General features: G+C 36.4%; 1 protein-coding gene across 1 annotated transcript in view; it reads right to left on the bottom strand.

The window, feature by feature from the left end:
- LOC139455683 (uncharacterized) overlaps positions 1 to 25,995 on the bottom strand; it is a 265,289-nt gene that overhangs the window by 197,585 nt on the left and 41,709 nt on the right. The window contains exons 3-4 of the mRNA XM_071237234.1: positions 9,970 to 10,107; positions 567 to 680 (exon numbers count right to left, since the gene is read on the bottom strand). Coding sequence (XP_071093335.1) covers positions 567 to 680; positions 9,970 to 10,107 — 252 coding nt within the window. The remainder of the gene's footprint in view (positions 1 to 566; positions 681 to 9,969; positions 10,108 to 25,995) is intronic.

The following is a 25,995-nucleotide window of genomic DNA, read 5'->3' as shown; positions in this document are numbered from 1 at the left end:
CATGTTAATAAAATATGTGACATTTGCACACGATCATGTTCTTGCGTTTGTTTGTTGTTTTTCGCCGCGCTAAGCAATGTTCCAGCTATGTGACAGCGGTTTGTAAACAATCGAGTCTGGACCAGACAATCCAGTGATTGGAATCATAAACATCGATCCACCCAATTAGGATACGATGATATGCATCACGCAAGTCAAAGACCACCCTTGCCTCTTACGACAAGCAAGAAGACTTATTCTCTTCCTAATGTTTTATGGATCCATGGTTCTGCATACAACATGCAACACTTGCCGACTTTTACATGTAATCCCAATTGAGTGGATCGATGCTCATGATGTCAATCACTGGGTTGTCTGGTCCATACTCAATTATTTACAGACCGCCGTCATATATACCTCGAATATTGCTGAGTGTGGCGTTACACAATAAACAAACAAACATGTACAGTTGTCAAATACAGAGGTTATTCAAAATGTATATATCCCTGTTATTATTACTTCATTTATATTGTATATTAATACTGTGCACATACTTATCTCTCTTCTTAGTTTCTGTGTTTGCTTACCTGTTGTATTTTGATCAACTGTTACAGCCGGTTTTGCTGTGGTTGTAGGAATAGCGGCGATTGACGATGTAGCAGCTGGTGTCTTGAAGTCTGGTTGTCGAGTAGATCGAGATTCTAATGCAAAGGAATTTCCTCTTTTACCGTGCGATTCGAAACATCATGCCTACATGTCTTTTCGCTAAAATGTTTCTCCATAAGGTGTACTTGTGCAGAATGTTCAATCAAATCAGACAAATACCATATAATGACCTGCAACTCAGGTTGATTGATATTTACTTTGTTCATGTCGTGCATATTAATAGCTTGTAGTACGCGATTAGTTGGGTATGACATCAGTATGTACAATACGATGGTCATAATTGTTCATGAACCTCCAGCTAAGGTGACATAGATCTTCAGGAAATAAGGTCCAAATAATTTCAATATGTGTTCAAAGTGTCATCGAGGTATGTATCAGTTTCATGTCACTTATGAAGAACCCGTCCACAGAAAATAAGTAAGTGCTAACGAGATACGGTTAAGATTTAAGACAGGCTATTTTCTTTATGCATCTGTAAAATTATTTTTTGTAACCTAGATTAAACCGTAGCATGAAATATGTTTCCCTACAAGTACAACTATTCCTTACAGTGTTATTCAAAATGATGTGATTTGTCTATTGCTAACTTGTCATGGCTGTACTGCATAAATGATTGCATGCAGTTGGTGTCAGCGCGACATCACCTCACTGTGCCCTCACCTTTTGTTCAGAGATACAAATGCAGTCAGCCGTGGTTGGAGGTGACACAACAGGGAAAATAGCTGTAGTCTAATGCACATAACTTAATATTATATATACATATTTAAGTCCAAAGATGAGCTGTATAATTTACTCAACCGGTTTCACGCATGTGCTTTTCAAGAATATATATATATATATATATATATATATATATATATATATATATATATATATATATATATATATATATATATATATATACACACACACACACACAAGTGTGATATACTATTTTCACTTAAAGTCACACATATTACATGTCACAAATTTAAAGTCCAACGAAATGGGATACTTCATTTTGCTATCATATTGGCAATGTGACAAGATAAAACCATATCATCACAAGATGACATTCATCACGATGTATAATTTTAATCAGCCTTGGAAAAAGTTCACTGACACATACTACAACAAGCAGGAAATTTGCATTAAGAAAGTAGCATATCGTCTCGGAAAGAGCGAAAGAAAAGAAAAATATATCAGAGCAAGATTCGTGTGGATTTAAAATCGCAATCGCACTTCTAAGATTGTCACGGGTGATGTTATTTAAAGATTAACACAAACAGAGCGAATCTAGGATTCGAACTCTCAATCGAAAGATCAGGCCACATCAATCTCATTAAAATCAGATCTCAGTTCTCACTACCGCTAAACAAAGATCTCTGGACATCCCATTACAGGTCACGTCAGACCGACCTTTCCCGAACTTTGACCAATAGAATGACTAACAAGAACTCGACAATTGCCGACTACGCTTCGAAACATTTGTATTTACTCAGAACAGAATTCGAGTTCCAGTGTTTCTTCGACCTTAACATGATCAAGTCTAACCTCCAGTTTGTTTAAGGAAATAAAAAAGCGATTTTGTTTCAGTTTCTATCATTCCTGTTGAGAGGTTAGAGCGGCAGAATGTAACAAACTGCGGCAAATTGTTATAACATGTGCGGCAAATTGTAATAACTTCTCTTAATCATTTCGATTTCAATCTGAATTCGAGTTCCAGTGCTTGTTCGACCTTAACAGGATCAAGTCCAACCTCCAGCATGTTTAATGAAATAAATAAAGTCATTTTGTTCCAATCTCCAGTGTCATCTCTGTTAAGCGGCAGGTGCGGCAACTTGTAAATATAACTGTATTGAAAATTACATGTCTGTTGTTTAACATCATTTTTATTATTCAGTGTGGGGAAAAGCCCATTTGTTGGAATGCCAGTATGGTGAATTGTCCGGGTGGGGAAATGTCCTCCACTCGTGATCAACACACCATAATTAAGCAAAGATATCTATTAACTGGAAGAGAAATTTGTTTTCTATCCATACCGGTCATTAACGACAGAGATCTACATGTGATCTACAAGGTGATGTCTAATATACTCTCAAATCTTGATCATCATTTGACTTTTCTGCCTCACATTAAATATTTGAAGAATAAATATCTGAAAGCCCTGGTCTTACTAAAAGTTGTCTCAGACTCTAAGTGGGGAGGAGATCAGAAAACCCTCCTGCAACTATACAGAGCACTTATCCGCTCCAAACTAGATTATGGCTCCATCATTTATGGTGGAGCTTGTAAAAGCAATTTAAAAATTCTAGATCCTATTCACCATCAAGGCCTGAGGCTTTGCCTTGGAACCTTCCGAACTTCACCAATACAAAGTCTGTATGTGGAGGCTGATGAGCCGTCCCTTCATCAACGTCACATTAAATTATCTTTGCAATAAATATCTAAATTACGTTCTTCGAAATCCAATCCAGCTTATGACTGTGTTTTTAATCCACTTCATAAAAATCTCTACCAAACGAAATCATCTCTTATTCCACCTCTTGGAATAAAAATACAATCTCACCTCTCTGCTGCGAAATTAAATCTTGAAAACATTGCCCCCACTCTGCTTTTCTCTTCTCCACCCTGGCAGTTTGTGAAGCCACAGGTGGACCTTACATTAACTAAACTAAAGAAATCTACCACAAACCAACTAATCTATCAACAACAATATAACGAATTACGAAGCACATATGATACTTACAAATCTATATTTACAGATGGATCCAAAGATGGTGACGCTGTTGCCAGCGCCAGTGTCATTGGATCCAGGTTTATCTCATCCCGATTACCAGAAAACTGTTCATTTGTTACAGCAGAAGCAAATGCTATTTCAACAGCACTTAAATACATCAACAGACAATCTAACCATAACCAGTTCATAAATTTTCAGATTCTCTTTCTTGCCTTCAGGCTATTAAAAACATGTCAGACACACATCCACTTATAATAGAAATTGTTGAATTGTTGAATGATCTTGCCACTGGCCAATGCGACATCGTTTTCTGTTGGTTACCCAGCCATGTTGGAATCACTGGGAACACAATGGCAGATGCTGCTGCAAAAGCAGCACTCAGAAAACCTGTGACACCACTTTGTATCCCATACACTGATATGAAACCTCTCATCAGATGTTACATCTGAGATCTGATGCAAAAGAAGTGGGACACCCAGGTAGGTATCAATAAATTACATGAAATTAAACCAAATATCGGTTACACCTACTTGGGCTGTCAGTCCAGATTTGAAGAGGTCATTATGCGGCGATGCCGTATTGACCATTCAAGATATACACATGAATATTTGTTAGAAGGTGAGGATCTTCCGTTTTTTATCCCTTGTGATGAAAGAATCACGGTCAAGAATGTCCTGCTTGACTGTATTGATTTTTCCATCACAAGGGATAAATATTTCAATGTTAAAACAATTAAGGACCTTTTTAATTATGTTAATTCTCGTTTAATATTATGTTGTTTGTTTAAAGAAATTGAACTTGTTCATAAAATTTGAATGTATTAATGTTTTATTTTATAAATTGGTTGTGCAAATTCATAACTGAGATGGTTAGTGGCTGTACCCTCGAGGGGAGTTGAAGTAGCGTAAAATAATGCCCCCCTAAGAGGGTATGTAAGTCCCGCATCATTCAAAGTATTTTTATGCATGCCAGAATCTTAAAACGTTGTATTTTTGTCATTTTAATATAAGGCTTAACTGGTAAACTATCGCCAGTGACTGAAGGGTTGATATAAATCCTGCCAGGGTCCATGCAGGAAGCAAATGTACTGTAAGTCCCCATGGTCCCTGGTATGGTGATCTCCCTTTAGTTACTGACGATCTCTAGCCCATTTTTATATTGTGTTGTTAACTTATTTTTGTTGATTTTAGATGTTCCTAAACTAGTTTTAAATCTTATCTGTGATATTCTAGTTAGCATACTGTCCTTTGGTAACAGGTTTTATAAAGTCTAAATATATGTATATTTAATGTATAACTTCTCGTCACGGTATGGCTGAAATATTGCCGATGTGACGTTAAATATTAACTCACTCACTCACTCAAATCTTGAACCTAACATTGCAAATTACCATTCGTAAATACATTTGTGAAAACAGAGGTAATAATATAAACACGCTTAAATACACATTCAGTGAGTGAGTGAGTTAAGATTTAACGTCACATCGGCAGTATTTCAGCCATATCGTGACGAGAAGTACATTAATAAAACATATATTTATACAATTTAAAAAGCTCTCAATGGTGGACAGTACAATAACTAGAATATTACAGAGTCAATTTAAAACTAGTTGAGAATATATAAAATATAAATTGTATTCGTGAACAATACAATATAAAAATGGGCTAGAGATCGTCAGTACTATGGACCATGGGGACTTGCAGTGCCTTTGCATGCTGCATAGACCCCGGCAGGACTTATATCATCCCTTCAGTCAATGGCAACAGTGTACCAATTAAGCCAAAGATTAAAATGACGAATATTCTATGTTTAAAAGCTGGGCATGCATAAAAATACTTCGAATGCTATGGGACTTACATACCCTCTTAGGGGGACAATACTTTTACGCTACTTCAACCCCCCTCGAGGGTACAGCCACTAACAATCTAAGTAATTAATTAGCACGACCAATTTTTTCAAACAATACAGTAACTACATCAAAGTTTATGAATAAGTTCTATTTCAAATACACATTCAAGTTCGAAGCAGTTTTTATTTGTTTAATAATCTGAGCTTTTAGTGATACCATATATAAATATGTATGTTGGCTTAGTAGCCTATATCACATACTGTTACAACAGAGACAGTGTTATTTGGTTTCATCACAGCTCTTCTTAGTTCTGCAGCCTTATATACATTGCAAGATTCTTTAAAATATCTACATTTGTACTGGACATGAGGTATAACATTTATTTATTGAAGGATTGACACAAACTTTTGCTGGTATATAATAGTTCCTAATTCCCAGTTTCCAGTTGTTAGACAGTAGGGTAGAGATGGCTTTCAAAACATGACTTTGACATGCTGTGGTAATGGACCAGTTCTGGTAGACTTATAATAGACTTTAACGTGATATAGTTGAAATATTGTTAAAAGCGCGTTAAGCTCATTGATTCATTTATAAACTGAATATTTAATATGATATAAATTAAGACGTTCGCCTGAAGTTAATCGGTAAAATAATGTCACTACTCTGGCACAATAGCGTTATATATATATATGTTTTTTTCTACCCGTATAGAGATTAACTAATCAAAGATTTTCCATCTGTGCAGGTATGCAGATAGTTGATGTTGTCATATCACAGATAAGGAAGTCCCAGGTTTACTTTCAACATCACCGCTACAGCCAGAACAAGATTGGATGAATCTAATAAGTGGCAATATTGACACATGCTTTACTCACAAATTGAGAAAATAAACTCATTGTTTTGGTATAAATTTTGACGTTTGCAAGTTATTAATTTATAATTTAAAAAAAATAAGAAATCAACATTTAATGTCATGAACAAATACAAATTACTCAGAATTAGACATCAGAATTAGTTATGCAATATGGTTATTTAAAATTTCCTAATATAGAGCTTGGTAACGTGATCAATACTGTTTTATATGATCAAATAAAACGTGAGTTTAATACAAAATTAACTTTGAACTAAAATCATCCAAAATGAGAAGTAGGATCAATAAGTCTCATAAGGTATCTGACAGATGCGGTATGATCGGGACTAATCCGTTTTACCACTTGAGCAACGAGCACTGGATACAATGGTAGTGATCCAGGTTCCGTCATTCGGGGTGAAAATATGCCGCCGTTGTCTTGTCATTGTTCGTTAATGATGAAGACGTAACGGTTAAAACAGTTGGTGGTTACATACAAATTCTAGCTTTAATATACCCTGATGGCAGTTTTACTGTCGGATAAGCCTAAGTATTTGAGGACAGAATCGAGGGTTTCGCGAATATTGTAATTACTAAACGTAAACGCCAGAGAATATCAGGATTATCTAGCAATCAAATGGGCGTTAAAGGCAATAGTGGTGACAATCAGTGTGACCATGTTCTGCTCTAACAGATGGAAATGTTAATGACACTACAATATTTAGATCAGGTGCTTATATAAATAATTCTTGAAATAGCATATGCATATATATGTACGTTTCATGGAAAGAATCTAAAACATACACTTACTCGTTGCATTTATAACAGTTTTGATCAAGATCAGATGTCATTGTCTCCCGCTACGTTGTATGGTAGTGGTACATTTTCTGATTTTGAAAAGTGTCCTTAATGTTAATCCATAATCTAATACTCTGTTCTGGTATGGTGATGCATGACATTCACACTGTCCATATACATGAACAAACGTATTATTTCATTTGGTCACTAATGAACACACCAATGATTATGCATTATCGTTTATACAATATTTCAATACACGTTTGTACCAATCGTATAAAAACGATGTACATGTGAATGTAGCATGACAAATGAAATTTCTAAGTGTAAAATATTAATGCATCAGTGGAAGATAAATGCATTTTACGTATTTGGGTCATCCAATCCAATGTATCACTATTTTTCTTGATGCGGGGCACATAGTTTAATGATAAAGCGTGTCATTATTTCAGATGATTTTACAAGAATAAGGAATATTGCAAGAGTGGCTTTTTCGGTGTTCGGCAATGCGTGCGTCTGACAAGTAGCACATAGAATGTTGACCCTGTTTTGGGATTAGCCACATTAGTATCTTGATGACGTTATATATTTCATTTCATATTAAACTAGCGGAAGTGTTGTATCAGTTACTTCTGTTTTCAGTAACACATAATTCCATAAGATAATATCAGAAGACCGATGGGTATGATGTATGGTTCAGTTGAATGATTGCAACGTTCAGTTTAATTAAAAAATCAATGTGAAAAAAACTCACATCATTCATATAGCAAAAGGTTGCCTCTGTGCTAGTGCTAGAAGTTAGAAACTAGCAGTATTATTAAACATGGTTAACAGAAAATCATGTTATAAAATCTAGAGGAGGGAGCATTCTTATCCCACTATTGTTCTCGTTGTTTATTAATGAACTTAATTATAACACACAAATAGAATAAGTTACATTATATTCGTACCTTGCAATAATATTTTCTTAAACTTTGTCATTGAATAAGCATGTTGCAAATGCCACGTTCCAAACAAAAAATGTTATGTGTGGTTTATTCAGGACATTGTCAGCAATTCAAGCCCTGCCAAATGAGACATATTTAAAAAAGAAATTGAGGTGATTCATTTGTCGGCATGCAAGCGTTTCTTACGCGTAGAATTATCAACTCCAAGTCATATGGTAAGGGGAGAACATACATAATTGTATATGGTATCACTAAAAGCTCATTTTATTAAACAGATAATAATTGCAACGTTCTTGAATGTGTATTGCAAAAGCGTGTTCATATTATTACTTCTGTTTTCATAAATGTATTAACGAATGGTAGGAGAGGGCAGTGTTAGGTAGATTTGAGAGTATATTAGTTATCTATGTTGATCTCTGTCGTTAAGGACCGGTATGGATAAAAAAAAAGTCTCTTCCGGTATATAGATATCTTTGATTAATTATGATGAGTTGATCACGAGTGGAGGACATTTCCCCACTCGGACAATTCACCGTACTGGCATTTCAAAAAATGGACTTTTCCCCCAACAGAATGATAAAAATGATATTAAACAACAGACATGAAATTTTCAATACAGTTTTATTTACAAGTTGCCGCACCTGCCTCTGACACTGGAGATTGAAACAAAATATCTTTTATGTAATGAAACATGCTGGGGGTTGGAATTGATAATTTTAAGGTCGAAGAAACACTTGAACTCGATTTCAGTTTGAAATTGGAAGGATTAAGAGATGTTATTACAATTTATCGCACTTGGCATTACAATTTGCCGCACCTGTCTTTCAATAGGAATGACAGAAATTGAAGCAAAATCGCTTTTTCTTGATTTCCTTAAACATGCTAGAGTTTGGAATTGATCTTGTTAAGGTCGAACAAACACTGGAACTTAAAATCAGTTTGAAATCAGAAATCAGCTGTTATTACAATTTACAGCACTTGGCATAACAATTTGCCGCAGTTTGTATCAATTTGCCACACCAGCCTCTCAACAGGAATGACAGAAATTGTAGCATAATCGCTTTTTTTAGTTCCTTAAACACGCATGGATTTGATCATGTTAAGGTCAAAGAAACACTGGAATACGAATTCTGTTCTGAGAAAATACAAATATCAAGTATTTAATGTACTTTAGTATTGATAATCTGTTGTTTCAAAGTCCGGACTTTGATTTCAAAACAGCTTAGTCGCACATTTTAAACTTCATGCAATACTCTTTTATTACAATTTACCGCACTGGTTATTACAATTTGCCGCATTTTCTATTACAATGTGCCGCAGTATGTATTACAATTTACCGCAGTATTACATTTTACCGCAATGTTATTACAATTTACCGCAGTTTTTTACAATTTACTACGTTATTACAATTTATGTCATAACACTTGCTCTGATTAGTCAGATAAAAGGTCGTTCTAACATGACCCGCAAAGAGATGTCCTCAGATCTTTATTTAGCAGAAGCGAAAATTAGGATCTAACTTGAAATTGAGGTCCCTCATGCCATACTAATGAAAAGGTAGCATTATCTTTAATTCCTTTATTCACATAACATAATTAAGCTTTGTACCAAAATATAACATGGAACGAGGCCTTACCAAAACGATATATATTACAACATTTATCGCGATAAATATAATCATAACCAGTTCGACATTGCAAAGTTTGTTTTGTCTTCAGAATATTGTAACTTCCTTAATCCTACAAACACATAGACGGCAAAGTATTTTTTGTAGTAAAGGAAGGACAATATCGGTATCAATTTAGCGAAACATATGAACATTCTAAACGATCTACAAACAAGTACACGATGAGCGGAATACCTCCTCTGGTATTACAAGAACAAAGACGAACGGATATTCCAAGAGGCGAGTGATGTTCGACCTCTCGGCATTACCTCCGATCCGGCACATCCTGCTCGTACAAGCTCGTACAAGCTCTCGGACGTTTTTCACAAGAAGGTATTTTCTTCACTTTTACACAAACCTAACACGTTTGCACGTATAATACAATACTCTTTTAATGGATGCAAATAAAGAAAGTTATTGATGGGCATTAAGTACTGGTGAACACATTTAGTATACTGCTTATTCACACATAAATAAAAAAATTCAGGTACTTACCTAGATTTTCCGGAATACAACCACAGTGGCGTTTGTTGTAAATGTGATTGGTAGGGCAATCTTTTGGAAACCATCGATTCCCCGAAATGCGAAACCTAAACTTGAAAGGTTCTGTGGGAATGGCTTCAAATCCGCAACCTGTGGTGTTTGAAGTGTCATCGTTAACAAGAGAACAGTAGTCAAATATTAGAAGAACAAAGGTCAAGCTCTCTCGATGGATTTGTTTGTTTGTTGTTTGACGCCTGACACTGCAATATTGCAGAATGCGGTCTGTAAATTATCTAGTCTGGGCCAGGCAATCCAGTGTTTAACATTATGAGCATTGATCGACTCAAATGGGATACGATCACATACATCAACCAAGTCAGCGATCCTGACCACCCGATCCCGTATGTCGCCTCTTACGGCAAGTATAGACGCCTTTTACGGCATGGGTTGCTGAAGACCTATTTTTCCTCGGATCATCACAGGTCTAGAAGATGTTGACGAGTATTAATGCTTGCATTACCTAACTTTGCATGTTGGTAATGATTGTCAAGTAACAAATTCATAATTCGGGTATATTCAGAAATATGTAAGTACCATTTTCAAATTCTATGGCACTGACGCCTCAAGGATGGCAGGTGGATAACTTGATATACAAACATCACTAAAGAGTGAATGAGTGAGTTAATATTTAACGTCACATCGGCAATATTGCAGCCATATCCTGACGAGACAAAATTTGACTTTAATAATATATATGTAAACTGTATAAAATTCTGTCGACGAAGGACAGTAAAACAACTAGATTATCACAGATATATGTTTAAAACTAGTACATAACCATAAAATATGACAATTCATAACATTACAATAGATATAATTGGGCTTTATATCACCAGCAACTAAAGTGAGGTCACCATACTGAGGACCATGGGGACTTACAGTACCTTTGCTACCTGAATGGACCCCAGCAGGATTTACTCCATTCCTTTAGTCACTGGCGACCACTGGCAGGGTTTAGCCGGAGATTTAAAACCAACAAATATACTACGATTAAAACATTGGCAGATATAAAGTTACTTTGATTTATATGGGCTTACATATCCTCTCAGGGGGACAATGATTTTACGCTACTTCAACCCCCTTCGAGAATATAGCCACTGACAATCTCAGTTAATTATCACATACTACCAATTCATAAAATATATATCTTTGTACATCAAAATTTATTAATTAATTCTATTTCCTTTAAACAACCGATGATTAAATGAGCATGTATTTGAATAAAAAGATACTTTATAGATGACACTTGTGAGGGAAAAATCAATAGTCAAGCAGGACATGTTTGACAGTGATTCTTTCATCACAATGGATACAAAATGGAGGATCCTCACCTTTCAATAAATATTCATTTCTATACCTGCTATGGCCAATACGACATCGTCGTATTATGACCTCTTCAAATCTGGACTGACAACCCAAGTAGGTGTAACCGATATTTGGTTTAATTTCGTGTAATTTATTCATACCTACTTGGGTGTCCCACTTCTTTTGCATCAGATCACGGATGTAAGATCTTATTATAGGTTTATAATCACTATATGGGATGAGAAGTGGTGTCAGAGATTTCTTGAGTGCTGCTTTAGCAGCAGCATCGGCCATTGTATTACCAGTAATACCATCATGGCTTGGTAACCAACAAAAGACGATGTCGTACTTGCCAGTAGCAAGATCATTATGTAGTTCTATAATTTCACGTAAAAGTGGATGTTGACAAGATATATTCTTAATTGCCTGAAAACAGGAAAGTGAATCAGAAAGGATAATGAACCGTTTATGTTTAGATTTAGTATTTATATATTTGAGAGCAGTTAATATTGCCTGTGATTCTGCTGTAAAAATGGAACTGTCATTCGGTAATCTAGATGATATGGTTCTCGATCCAATGACAGTGGCGCTTGCAACAGCGTCACCATCCTTGGATCCATCTGTAAATATGCATTTGTAAGTATCATAAATGCTCCTTAATTCATTATTTTATTGTTGATAAATTAGTTGATTTGTTTCAGATTTTTTTAATTTGGTTAATGTGAGATCTACCTCTGGCCTTACCATTTGCCAAGGAGGTGATGAAAACAGTTGAGAGGGAGCAATATGTTGCAGTTTAATATTTGAAGCAAACATAGCAGACTGGATTCTGATTCCGAGTGGTGGAACAAGAGATGATTTTTTATTGTAAATATCTTGGTAAAGAGGATGAAATACGCAATTAAAAAAAGTCCTACAATTATCATATGTGCCGTCGAGATTAATATATTGCCACAACAATGTTTGACAATATTGTTATTTACACAGGCGGCTGTAGATGCATCCTGACGTCACTATGACTGCTAATCACAATCATGTAAGAATAGAGTGGACACGGAGAAACGTCAGGTAATTGCACCACTGGCGTCATGCCATGTTCAGTTCGAGTTTCCTTTGCAGATGGTCCGAGAGCTGTTTAAAGACGTGCTCTTTAGTGGCGGAGGAGTTCAGCCTTGCCTGCCGTCAAGTACTGACGTCTTTTGCTTGTCAGCAAGTTGTTCAGTGCCATAGAGCACATGTGATTGTTTATGGGTGTTCCTTTTTGGGGGGTTCTTTTTTCGCTTTTGATTTCCTTTATGCTGGAGTGCATTCAAAGTTTTCACTTTCAATGTGTTATATATGATTTATACGGTCAGTTGTTCGGAATATTTCTCGGCAATGGCAGGCAACAGAATTGACTCTGAGGACGGGATCAGAGTGGTGGTTTCAGGAAGGAAGCGCATTGGTCGTATTCCAGATAGTACTTCTAAAAAAGCTTTTGTTGTCAAGCAATCAAACACTGTCGCTGCTCTTGCGTGATCTTACTTTTGTTTTTGATGAGCCAGTTGAGGCTGCCTATAAACGTATGCAGGTTACAGAACTTTGGGAACATTATATCACAACTTATGAGCCTGAATCACTTATAAGATGGTCCAGACTCGATTTTTTACAGACCGCCGTCATATAGATGGAATATTGCTGAGGGCGACGTTAAACAACAAATAAAATCTATGGTATTGATCTGGATGTTGAGATGAGCTCTACTGTACGCGAAATCTAAGTATGATAGATATGTGGAGAGAACTACATAATTTACTACAGAAACTTCAATGGTGGAAACAAAATCCAAGACAACAAGCTAGGCTCGACTTCTTGTTAGTGTCTGAAGACAGGAGAAATATGACATTGGAATCAAATGTTTTACCCGTTTTCAGTCACAACATTATCTTTCTCTAATACAATTATTCAAGAAAGACTACGCGGTTATGAAGGTTTGAGGGAAAACAATTTCATTGTCTTCATTCATTAGAAGAGTCACCAGAAAGACCCCCCCCCCCCCCCCCCGGCAGTAAATGTGCAATTCATTACGTATGAGTCGAATGCTCAAAAGATCCACCATGGTCGCATCCATATGAAATCGAAAGTAACACAAGTGTGTTTCTGTGGGGTTTTTCTATGCAAACCAATGACAAATTACAAGCAATCGTGTCCTTGTCCAACTTCTTTCCATAAAGATTTTCAAAAATACTTTTTTTAATACTTACAAAATAGAAAAAGGCACCACTTCAGCATGCGACTGATACATCTTTCAAGTTTCGATCAAATATACTGAATGGTTTTTCGAGTTCTGCCCCGGAAAAGGAAATGATTACAGACAGACAGACAGACTGGCTGATAGCTATATCCCCCGCATCTTATGCCGATTACCAAATTCAATCAAACAAAAGTAAGATATGAGATTTAGAAAAAAACATGAGGCGACATTTTCAACAAATTACGAAAAATATCTATCAGAATTATCAAAATAGAAATTAAAAATGGAACATTTAACAGAAGAAGAAATAAGAGGAATCCTAATTAGAAATAGAATGCATTGGTACGAGAAAGGAGAAAAGCCAAAACGTTATTTCACTTAGAAAATATAAATTATGTCAGTAAATAATAAATAAAGTTATAACTGAAAATGACACGGTAATAACAGACAGTAAATGCACATTGAAATAAGCAACTTACATAAAACAATTATATACATCTGATAAGAATGACAGAAGTTACGAAGAAACCACAAGGCTGTTATACGATTATATCTTTGAATCAAAAAGACAACAACAAAAACACTTCTGCTGATCGATTTTGAAAAGGCATTTGATACGGTATCAAAACAATTTATAAATAAAGTTTTACAAAAATATGTATTTGGACCAGAAATGATAAGGTTGATACATATACTAACTTACCATACTACATCAAGCATGATACAAAATGGGCATCTATCAGAATTGTTTACTAATGGAAAAGGCTGTCGACAAGGTATTGAAGGGATTACTGCCAATGACCAAAAATACAAACTTGGGCAGTATGTTGATGATACTTAATTATTTTAAATGGCAAAGATGAAAGTTTTTACGCAGCTATAGAAACACTTAATGAATTCTACAAAATGTCTTGATTTAAAATTAATGTAGACAAAAGCAACATGGATAGGCTCAAAAGCAGGTATTTCCTTTAAAAAGCCAATAATTATCTGAGAACTAATAGTATTACAAAGATCCTTCATAGATGTAACCTTGAAATATTCATCCCTTGTGATGGAAAATCAGCACAGTCAAGCAGGCCATGGTTGACCGTGATTCTTTCATCACAAGGGAAGCAGAACGGAGGATCCTCACCTTTCAACAAATATTCATTTGTGTAACGAAAATGGCCAATACGACATCGTTCTAAAATGACCTCTTCAAATCTGAACTGACAACCCAAGTGGGTGTAACCGATATTCGGTTTACTTTTATGTAATTTATTTATACCTACTTGGATGTCCCACTTCTGTTGCATCAGATCTCGGTTATATGATTCAATTACAGGCTTATAATCAGTGTATGGAATAAGAGGTGGTGTCACAGATTTGCAGCATCAGCCATTGTTTTACCTGTTGTTTTATCATGATGCCAACATAGCTTGGTAACCGGGAAAAAACGATGTCGCATTGGCCAGTAGCAAGTTCATTAAATAATTCAAGAATTTGGATTAAAAGTGGATGTTTGGTAGATTGATTTGTAATTGCCTGAAGACAGGAAAGGGAGTCAGAAAATATAATAAATTGTTTGATTGTTTACAAATGTATTCTACTGCTGTTAATATGGCCTTTGATTCGGCTGTAAATATGGAACAGTTATCTAGTATTCTAGATGATATAGTCCTGGATCCAGTGGTGGTGGTACTAGCAACTGCGTCATCATCCTTGGATCCATCTGTAAATATTGTTTTGTTGGTATCATATTTATTTCTCAATTGATTATATTCTTTTTGAAAATTGAGTTGATTTGTTTCAGAGTTTTTAAATTTAGGTAAGGTTAGATCTACCTCTGGTTTTACTTACTGACATGGTGAGGATGTCAAAAGTTGGGCTTTATTTTAAAGATTATTTCAGCAGCCGAAATACAAGATGATATTTTTAGGCCAAGTGGTGGAATAAGTGATGATTTTTTAGCATAGAGGCCTTCCTAAAGAGGAGCAAAAACACAGTCATAGGCTTGATTGGATTTCAAAGAACGTGATTTAGAAATATAGTGCAAAGATAATTTAACGCGACGTTGTGTTCATCAGACTCCACGTACAGACTATGAATTGGAGAAGTTCTAAATGCTCCAAGGCAGAGCCTCAGGCCCTGATGATGAATGGAATCGAGTAGACAATGGAGCCGTAATTAAGTTTAGAGCGGATGAGGGCTCTGTACAGTTGGAGGAGGGTTTTCCGATCCACTCCCCACTTTCCGTTTGAATCTACTTTTATTAGTGAGTGAGTGAGTGAGTTCGGCAGTATTTCAGCCATACCGTGACGAGAAGTTATACATTATTATATATATTTAAACTAATTAAAAACCTGTCATCGATGGACAGTAAAATTACTAGAATATCACAGATAATTATTTAAAACTAGTATACAGTCATAAAAAAAGATATCACTAAACAGACATGAAACAGTGTCCATGCTAGGGTCCATGGGGACTTACAGTACTTTTGCTACGTGCATGGACCCCAGTCGGATTTACTTTATCCCTTCAGAAGTTGGCAACGATAAGGAAATTTAGCCGAAATGAAAAGAACACACATTCTACGATTAAAACTATGATAGGAATAACGTACTTTGAATGCTATGGACTTACTATACCCTCTCAGGGGGACAATCATTTTACAGTACTTTAACCCCCGTCAAGGGTACAGCCAATAACAATCTCAGTTAACAATTATACACTACCAATTTAAAAAACAACTATGTACATCAAAATTTATTGATAAGTTCAATTTCTTTTAAAAATTCAATAATTAAAACAGAACTAATACTATTAAAAAGATCCTTTAATTTTTTTTATTGATGATGCTTTGAAATATTTATCCCTTGTGATGGCAAAATCAATGCAGTCAAGCAGGACACATTTTTATACCTGCTGTGGCCAATACGATATCGTCGCAAAATGACCTCTTCAAATCTGGACTGACAGCCCAAGTAGGTGTAACCGATATTTGGTTTAATTTCATGTAATTTATTGATACCTACTTGGGTGTCCCTCTTCTTTTGCATCAGATCACGAATATTAGATCTGATTACATGTTTATAATCAATGTATGGGATAAGAAGTGGTGTCACAGATTTGTTGAGTGCTGCTTTTGCAGCAGCATCAGCCATTGTGTTGCCTTAAATGCCCACATGACTGGGCAACCAACAAAAGACGATGCCGTACTGGCCAGTAGCAAGTTAATTAAATAATTCAATAATTTTGATTAAGAGTGGATGTTGACATGATATGTTATGGCAAGAAAGAGAATCGGAAAATATGATAAGTTTCTTTTATTTTGACTGTTTACTGATATATTGTAAAGTTGTTAAAATGGCATTGGCCTCTGCTGTGAAAATAGAACTATTATCGGGTAACCTGGAGGAGATAGTCCTGGATCCAATGAGAGTGGCGCTGGCAACAGCGCCACTATCCTTGGATCCATCTGTAAATATAGATTTGTAAGTATTATATGTGTTTCTTCATTTATTATATTTTTGTTGATAAATAAGTTGGTTTGTTTCCGATTTCTTTAATTTAGTTTATGTCAGATCCACCTCTGGCTTTAACTACCAAGTTGGAGAAGACAAAAGCTGCATTGGGGCTCTATCTTCAAGATTAATTTTAGCGGCTGAAATATCAGATTGAAGTCTTATTCCAAGTGGGGGGAGAACCAATGATTTTTTAATATAGAGAGTTTCATAAAGGGGGTTAAAAACACAGTCATATGCTGGATTCGAGTTATTAGAGCGTAATTTAGAGACATAATGTAAGGATAATTTAATTCGGTTTGCTGAAACTTATGCTCATACCATGGCTCAACTCCCAAAGCCCTGTATCATCATGCGTGATCTAAATGGGCATAATCCTTTATGGGGAAGTTCTATCATTAATCAAAAGGGAAAAGTGATTGAGGATTTTGTTTCTGATAATGATATATGCATCTTTACTGTTGACTCAGACACTTACTTACACCCTGCTACTGGTACATATTCATCATTAGATCTATCTCTGACGGATTTAGTTTTGTTAAATGAATTCTTATGGTCAGTCCATGATGTCCTATGTGGAAGTGACCATTTCCCCATCGTGCTTAAACCCATCAGTCCCACTGATGATCCACCTTCACCTCCATGGAATTTTGTGAAGGCTGATTACCTTTAATTTCAATCTTTATGCAAGGATTAATTACAACCTTCGTTTTTTCAGAATATTATGGACCCAATTCAGTTGTTCTCAGATCAACTGGCACTCGTGAAGAGCAACCTCACCGTGATGAGTGCTGGGTAACGCTAATAGCTCTTCCCCCGTGTGGACCCGGGGTAGAATGTGTCCACAGCTGGTTGTAAAAGGCGACCGAATTGGGCAACCCGTTTGCCGTGGGTTGCGCCCATGTGTCGGCGGAGGACGGGATTCGGGTGGTTGAGTGCATTGGAGCCAGGAACCGGTGTTCCTTTTGCCCAAAACACCACTTCGACCCTTACTTCGCCTAGACGGGTGGTAGGATGGCCCCGGTCCTATCAATCGGCTGGTCATGCCGAGCCCTGTGCATTAATAATTGTATTTGCACACATTATATTTCGGAATTCTATTTTACATTAGGTTTAGCCCTGATTATTCTGACTGATGTCTCAATTCAATTTCAAATGTTTGTATTTCAAATGTATGTTTTTCAATTATATATTTCAAGTTTGACATTTGCCTTTAGTCCTGTGCCCAGAAGGCGGTGGCTCATGGGCCAATCTGGTGGATTGATTAATTCATTAGTTAATCTGCTTGAGTATATCATCCCAGTATCCTTGGTGCTGCTAGTTGGAGATCCGCTGGTCAGCATCGTCATTGACCCTCCGTGGTGGGTGGGGAGCTGGGGTGATGAACCATTCACAAACTAACCAGGGCACAACCCCCCCCCCCAAAAAAAAAAAAACGTGCATTGGATGAGAGTTCATCTTTTGACGAAGAATATTCCTTGTCATCTCCTGATAGTTGGAAAAGATTTTTAGTTGTTCAATCTATTGATGGTGAACCTTTAAGGCTAAATCCATTTGCTACTGCAAAATCAATCTATGGCATCGCTGGTGATGTTCAAAATGTCCGGAAAATTAGAAATGGTTTCCTCCTGGTTTGAGTGCAAAACTCGAAAACAATCAAACACTCTGCAAGCTTTGAAACCTTGGTCACTACCCAGGTGAAAGTTTCATCCAATATCACCCTCAATAGCTGTAAAGGTATTGTGAGAGATACAGATCGAATCCTCTCTGACCTGACCGAAGAAGAACTAACTTGAGAGCTGAAAGTTCAAGGAGTTACTCACATCAAACGCTTTACAAGGAAACTAAACAATGAAATTATCAAGACCAATACATACCTCTTTACATTTGCCCTTCACAATCTTCCTAAAGCAGTCAAAGCAGAGTATTGTCACATTGGAGTAGAAGCATACATTCCAAATCCTCTCCATAGTTACACATGCCAAAAATTTGGACATGGAGCTCAATCATGTATAAAAACAAAAACATGCTATCGTTGTGGTGCACAAGATCATAACAGTTATGATTGCACTAACATCCCAAAGTGTGTAAACTGCAATGGAGACCATATGTCCTCCTCAAAAGTATGCTCTGTCTTCCAAACAGAACACAGAATCATTAAAGTGAAACTGGAAAAGAAAATCTCTTACTCTGATGCAAAGAAATTAGTATTTGCTAGCCAACCACAAACTCTGCCATTTTCTTATTCCACAGCTGTGTCAAGAACAATAAACAAATCTGTTACATCTGTTGACCCCAATTGCGTGGATCGATGCTCATGTTGTCAATCACTGGATTGTCTGGTCCAGACTCGATTATTTACAGACCGCCGTCGTATAGCTGGAATATTGCTGAGTGCAGCGTTAAACAACAAACCAAACCAAACCAAAACATCTGTTGACACCCAGACTGATATTACTTGGGTCAAAACAGACACATATTCCATCCTGAACACTGCACCTGTTCCTGAAGTTGTTGATCCTGTTCCTGAAGTTGTTGCTTCTGTAGGTTCAGACTCAGTGATCCAATTCAAGTTTACAACAAATATCAGATCTTGGAAGACATGGATGTGTCTCCTTATCCCCGGTGGCGCAGCAGAAGCAAGTCGCCACAGTCAGGGCAAAGTAGATCGCCCGTCATTCCACCACCGATAACATGAACAATTACCATCCACTTATACAGTGGAATTGCAGAGGTCTAAGGACCCATTTTAATGAATTACAGTTATTAGTACAAGACTTTCAGCCATCAGCATTCTGTCTGCAAGAGACATATCTCAAGCCAACAGATAAGTTTGACTTGCGTAAATACATTTCGCATCATTCATTTTCTCCTCCCGCTTTAACAGCGGGAGGAGAAAATGAATGATGCAAAATGATGCAAAATGCCACTCGGGGATGTTCTTTTTAAGTGAGGCAGGATGTGATCCACAACCCTATTCCTCTGAATGTCAACCTGCAAGCTGTTGCAGTTCGACTCACACTGCATGTGATAGTTACTTTGTGCTCCTTATATATGCCACCCTCTTCAGCTCTTAGGCGGTCTGAACTTCCCGAAACCCTGTATAATCATGGGAGACCTGAATGGCCATAATCCTCTATGGGGAAGTGCCAACACAAATTCAAATTCATTGAAGATTTTATCACTGACAATAATCTATGTATTTTTTTTATGAAGGGTCAAAAACATACTTACATCCTGCTAGCAGGACTTATTCTGTTTCGGATCTTTCACTTACAGATTCCAATATGTTAAATGAATTTACATGGACAGCCCACAATGATCTTTGTGGAAGTGAACATTTCCCTTCTATTCTTACTGCCAACATCCCAGCTGATGAGCCACCTTCAACGAGATGGAATTTTTCAAAGGCAAATTGGCCTTTATTTAAATCATTGTGTAAGGAAATAGTAACACCTGATATTTTGAAAAATGAACCTGATCCCATTTAGGTGTTCTCGCACAAACTAAATGAAATTGCTGATGGAACTATTCCAAAGTCCTCTGCACATATTCGTAAACAATGGTTTGATACAGATTGTAAAAAGGCTAGGAAGATTAGGAAGAAGGTTGAAAAATATTTTCGTCAACATCCTACAGTACATAATCCCAATAATGTGAAAAAAACAAATGCCAAGGCACGACGTACAATTAAGCAAAGAAAACGCCAATCGTGGAGAAGGTATGTATCCAAAATCGATTCCCCTCCTCCAAAATCAAAGTTAAAGGTTCAAAATCTGCTGTTCATCATCTAGAAGATGATGATGAATTGCTTACTGACAAAACTGACATTGCAAATAAACTGGGCGAAACTTTGGCCAAGAGTAAATTAAACACTTTTCATCATATAATTACGTACCTAAATTTCAAAAATACAAACAGCAACAAGAGAAGAAAAGTATTAATTTTATTTCCGACAATGGTGAAGATTATAACTTAATATTTTCAATTCATGAGCTAAATACTGCACTTAGACAGGCCCATGATACTGCAACGGGTACTGATAACATCCATTATCAACTTCTGAAACACTTGCCTGAATCATGTTTAGAAGTTCTGCTTTGTATCTTTGATGAAATATGGACTTCAGGGAATTTTCCATCTTCATGGCATAATGCCATTGTGATCCCTATACCAAAGCCTGGCCGGGATCATTCAAATCCTTCAAATTATCGACCTATGTCATTACCTAGCTGTGTCTGTAAAACCATGGAATGTATGGTAAACAATAGATTAGTTTGGTTCTTGGAAACCAACAATTTAATCACTAACATTCAATGTGGTTTCCAAAAAAACAGAAGTACCATCGACCATTTGTTATGTTTGGATTTGTTTATAAAAAATGCCAATGTAAATAAACAGCACGCGGTATCAATCTTTTTTTACTTGGAAAACGCATATGATACCACATGGAAACATGGTATTTTAAAAGATTTACATGATTTTGGTTTGAGAGGCCGTTTCCCTCAATTTGTATCTCAGGTTTTAACTGACAGGCAATTTCAAGTGCGCATAGATTCTACCCTATCTGATCATTATAATCAGGATCAGGGTGTCCCACAGGGCAGTATATTGTTTAAAATGACTCGATTGATGGGTCATTATTTGTTGATGATTTTAACATTTCGTGTCGTGGCAAAAATATGCTCACTTTTTAAAGACAATTGCACCTTTGCTTCAATAAAATTCAGAATTGGTGTGAAAAAAATGGTTTCAAAGATCAAGGCAAATTGTATTCATTTTTGTCATAGTTATAAACCTCATAAAGATCCTGAATTGTTTCTTGACAGTACTCCTGTTAAGGTTGTAGAGGACAAATTTTTGGGACTTGTTTTTTACCATCATTTGGGAATAAATGCCTGAAGGCTTTAGATTTATTGAAAGTCGTATCAAATTCTAAGTGGGGAGGGGATCAGGCAACCCTCCTCCACTTATACAGATCACTTATTCGCTCCAAATTAGATTATGGCTCGATTGTGTATGGTGGAGCCTGTAAGAGTAATCTCGTGCATAGTGGGTAACACAATGGCTGATGCTGCTGCAAAAGCAGCACTCAACAAATATGTGACACCACGTCTTATCCCATACAGTGATATTTAACCTGTTATTAGATGTTACATAAGAGATCTAATGCAAAAGAAGTGGGACACCCAAGTCACTGGAATCACTGGGAACACAATGGCAGATGCTGCTGCAAAAGCAACACTCAGAAAACCTGTGACACCACTTTGTATCCCATACACTGATATCAAACCTCTCATCAGATGTTACATCCGAGATCTGATGCAAAAGAAGTGGGACACCCAGGTAGGTATCAATAAATTACATGAAATTAAACCAAATATCGGTTACACTTACTTGGGTTGTCAGTCCAAATTTGAAGAGGTCATTATGTGACGATGTCGTATTGGCCATCTCCTTATACACACGAATATTTGTTAAAAGCTGAAGATCCTCCATTCTGCATTGGGTAGAATCCCTGTCAAGCATGTTTTGCTTGATTGTGTCGATTTCTCTCTCACAAGGGATAAACATTATCATTCATCTTCTTTAAAGGGTCTTTTTAATAATGTCAGTACTCATTTAATTCTTGAATTTTTAAGAGAAATAGAACCAATAGATCAATTTTGAATTGATGATATGCATTTTAAATAGTTAAATATTAACATCAACTGAGATTATTGATGGTGGTGCCACTCGGGTGGTTTAAGTAGCCTAAAAGTATTGTCCTCCTGCTAGTGCCACGTAAATCCATTCTCGATCAAGGTAAGTAATATAAACTTGTGTTTTAGAACTTAGATTGTATTGTCTTTTTTAATATTGGCTAGCATACAGTACAGCCACCGGTAAGCAGAGTGATGCCATAAATCCTGATGGTGAGTCAGGCAGGAAGCATAGGTACTGTAAGTCCCCATGATCTCCAGTAGGGGGTCTAACTTTGGTTATTAGTAGTCTATAGCCTTGTTTTAATTGATAGGACTTAATCTTTTATTGCCATATGTTTTTCAAAGAAATTATGATCTAGTTTGTTTTATTAAAAACTGTGATACACCTTACTATTTTTTACTGGATTTTGTCTACAGATCTTTTAGATTTAATACCTAGTTCCCATTGCTATATAGCTGAAATATTGCCGATGCGATGTAAATTTTAACTCACTCACTCACTCTCAGATCAAATGAATGAAATTGCTGATGAATCAATTCCTAGGTCCTCTGTCAACCTACGTGTTCGAAAACCATGGTTTGACGATACTTGCAAACAAGGTAGGAAATGTCGTAAAAAGGCGGAGAAATACTTCCGTAAACATCCTTCTGTCAATAACTTGAACACTATCAACATTTCAAAATGCTACGGCGTTACACTGTCGCCAGTGACTGAAGGGATGATATAAATCCTGCCGGGGTCCATGCAGGAAGCAAAGGCAATGTAAGTCCAATGGTCCCTAGTATGGTGATCTCCCTTCAGTTACTGACGATCTCTAGCCCACTTTAATATTGTGTTGTTCACTAATACTTATGATTTTTATATATTCTCAACTAAGTAAGGATAAGAAATTTATATCCTTCCTTAAATTTCTTATCCTTACTTAGTACTCCAACTTCTAAATGCCTATCAAAGAAGTTATTCTCAACTAGTTTTGAATAGACTCTGTGATATTCTAGTTATTGTACTGTAAATCGTTGACAACGTTTCATATTGTATAAATATATGTATTATTAATGTACTTCTCATCATGATATGGCTGCAGTACTGCCGATGTGATGTTGGACCTAAAATCACACACACAATGAATGATCCCGGGGTGCACAAAGTTGATCACTGTATGTCACGAAAGATACAAAGGAGAATAAGCTCTTTTCATAATAGATGACTGCGGTGTGAGTAAAGAACTTACCAAAAAGAAAGATATGCTTTCATATTTAGCATTCTCCGGTCAGCATATGGGGCATAGCGTTTTGGTTCTTATTCAAAAATACAACTCTGTGTTGAAAGATCTCAGAGAGCAGGCCAAATGGGCTGCCCTGTTTCATTGCAAAAGCCGAGATTCATTTGAGTAATGTCTAAGCGAAAATGATGTTATTTCTACCAAGCTCGAATGAGATAAAGTCAGAAAACTGTTGGCGGAAACGAAGCACTGTAAACTCATATTAAAAACTGACAAACCAGCTGCTGATGCAATTGCTTAGCAAAAATATAGACAAATATAGACAAATATAGCAAACATATATAACAAAAATATAGCAAAATATAGCAAAAATATAGCAAAATATAGCAAAATATAGCAAAAAATTGGCAAAACATTGCAAAAATATAGAAAAATATAGCTAACATATAGCAAAATAAAGCAAAAATATTGCAAAATATAGCAAAGTGCAATAAAATGAACACTAGCGGTGATTAGGTGATTTGAAATCCTCAATTCTTTTTCAACAGTTTATTATGCCATATTTCATCATGATTTCATTAGACTTGGATATTGGCTTGGGTATTACATTATGGAATGCGACAAACTTATCGAACAACTGCTCCAAAGACGAGCATGTAGTTACAGATCAACACAGAGAAAGACTCGCGGCTTTAGTAGCCAGTGGAAAATGCTCCCAATACTTGGTGAAAAATTATAGCACTGAAAGATTTGATAACATGACCAATGAAGAAATTATAAAACTTACGAGTCTAGACTGGGAGCTACCATGACTAAAACAATAGGTTTGACTATGCTACAAATATACACAGTAGTGTATACATTGTAGCTAGTATGTTTCTTCCTATCCCAGCAGAAAATCGCCCGTATTTATGCGAATCTCTCGAAAAAGACTCATTCATCGAACACAAGCGCAGTAAACTGTGAGTTTTACCATAGATACGGAATATCTTGGTGCCACTGACTAACGCTGACAACTGCTTTAATAACTGCTAAGTATTGTCAATTTAAACATACTAATAATGGAGGCGGACAAGTGACAGCACAAGTGAATGACGAAACACCAATTGCACAATCACCACAAGCCCCGATTGCGCAATCACCACAAGCGATTGAACAATCACCACAAGTAACTAAGAATCCTTGAAAGGTTGCTTCTGGTAGGAGGGTGTGCTAGTGAGGAAGGCAAAACTTATACACAATTAAGCAACTTATACACCTGAATAAAACTTGAGGCCCTATGTGATGGCATTATAGCGGTGGTATAGTTGTTTTTTTAAGAGAAGAGAAGAGAAAACACCACCACCAGTTGAGGTTTAATTAGAGTTAAGTCCCCATGTAATGTTATAAAAACATGACTACTCCAGTTACAGACGGTCAAATGTTGTTAAACGCAGTGTATCATTCAGCGATGGTCAGCGGCTTAGCCATTGGCTATGCCAGTATAGGTAAAATGATTACTAAAGCCTCACCACCCAAGCTAGATTTTAATGGTTATGATATCGGTATGATGATCCCAAATGTAGGCCTATCTATGGCTACTAAAGATATGCTAATCAAACAAGGACTTATCCCAGAAGACATAATGAAGTAATTAAATATTTGATTTTTTTATAAATTTGTATTTATTATAGTATTGTTGAACTCAAAATAGCATCAATTGCAATGATGATTGTTGGAGCTATTGTTTTTAAGGATGTTAAATCTGCAATGCACGAATACTTCCTTGTTTATGGAAAGACACTTGACCCAACTGGTAAAAGGCCAACAATAACTCAGTTTTATACTATTTTTAGCTACACAATTACGCATAAGCCATGATCTATTATGCATCAGCTATGTCACCATGACCAACACACTATGTGACTGTCGTGCTGAGTCTTATCATCTATTGATATTGCTGAGTCGTATCAGCTATTAATATCACTGAGCCTTATCAGCAATTAATAACCATGACACCTAGG

This window comes from Haliotis cracherodii, unplaced genomic scaffold (genome assembly GCF_022045235.1).
Source record: "Haliotis cracherodii isolate W230 unplaced genomic scaffold, xgHalCrac1.p SCAF_11, whole genome shotgun sequence".
Classification (NCBI taxonomy): domain Eukaryota; kingdom Metazoa; phylum Mollusca; class Gastropoda; order Lepetellida; family Haliotidae; genus Haliotis; species Haliotis cracherodii.
This window is presented reverse-complemented; position numbering and strand designations above follow the sequence as displayed.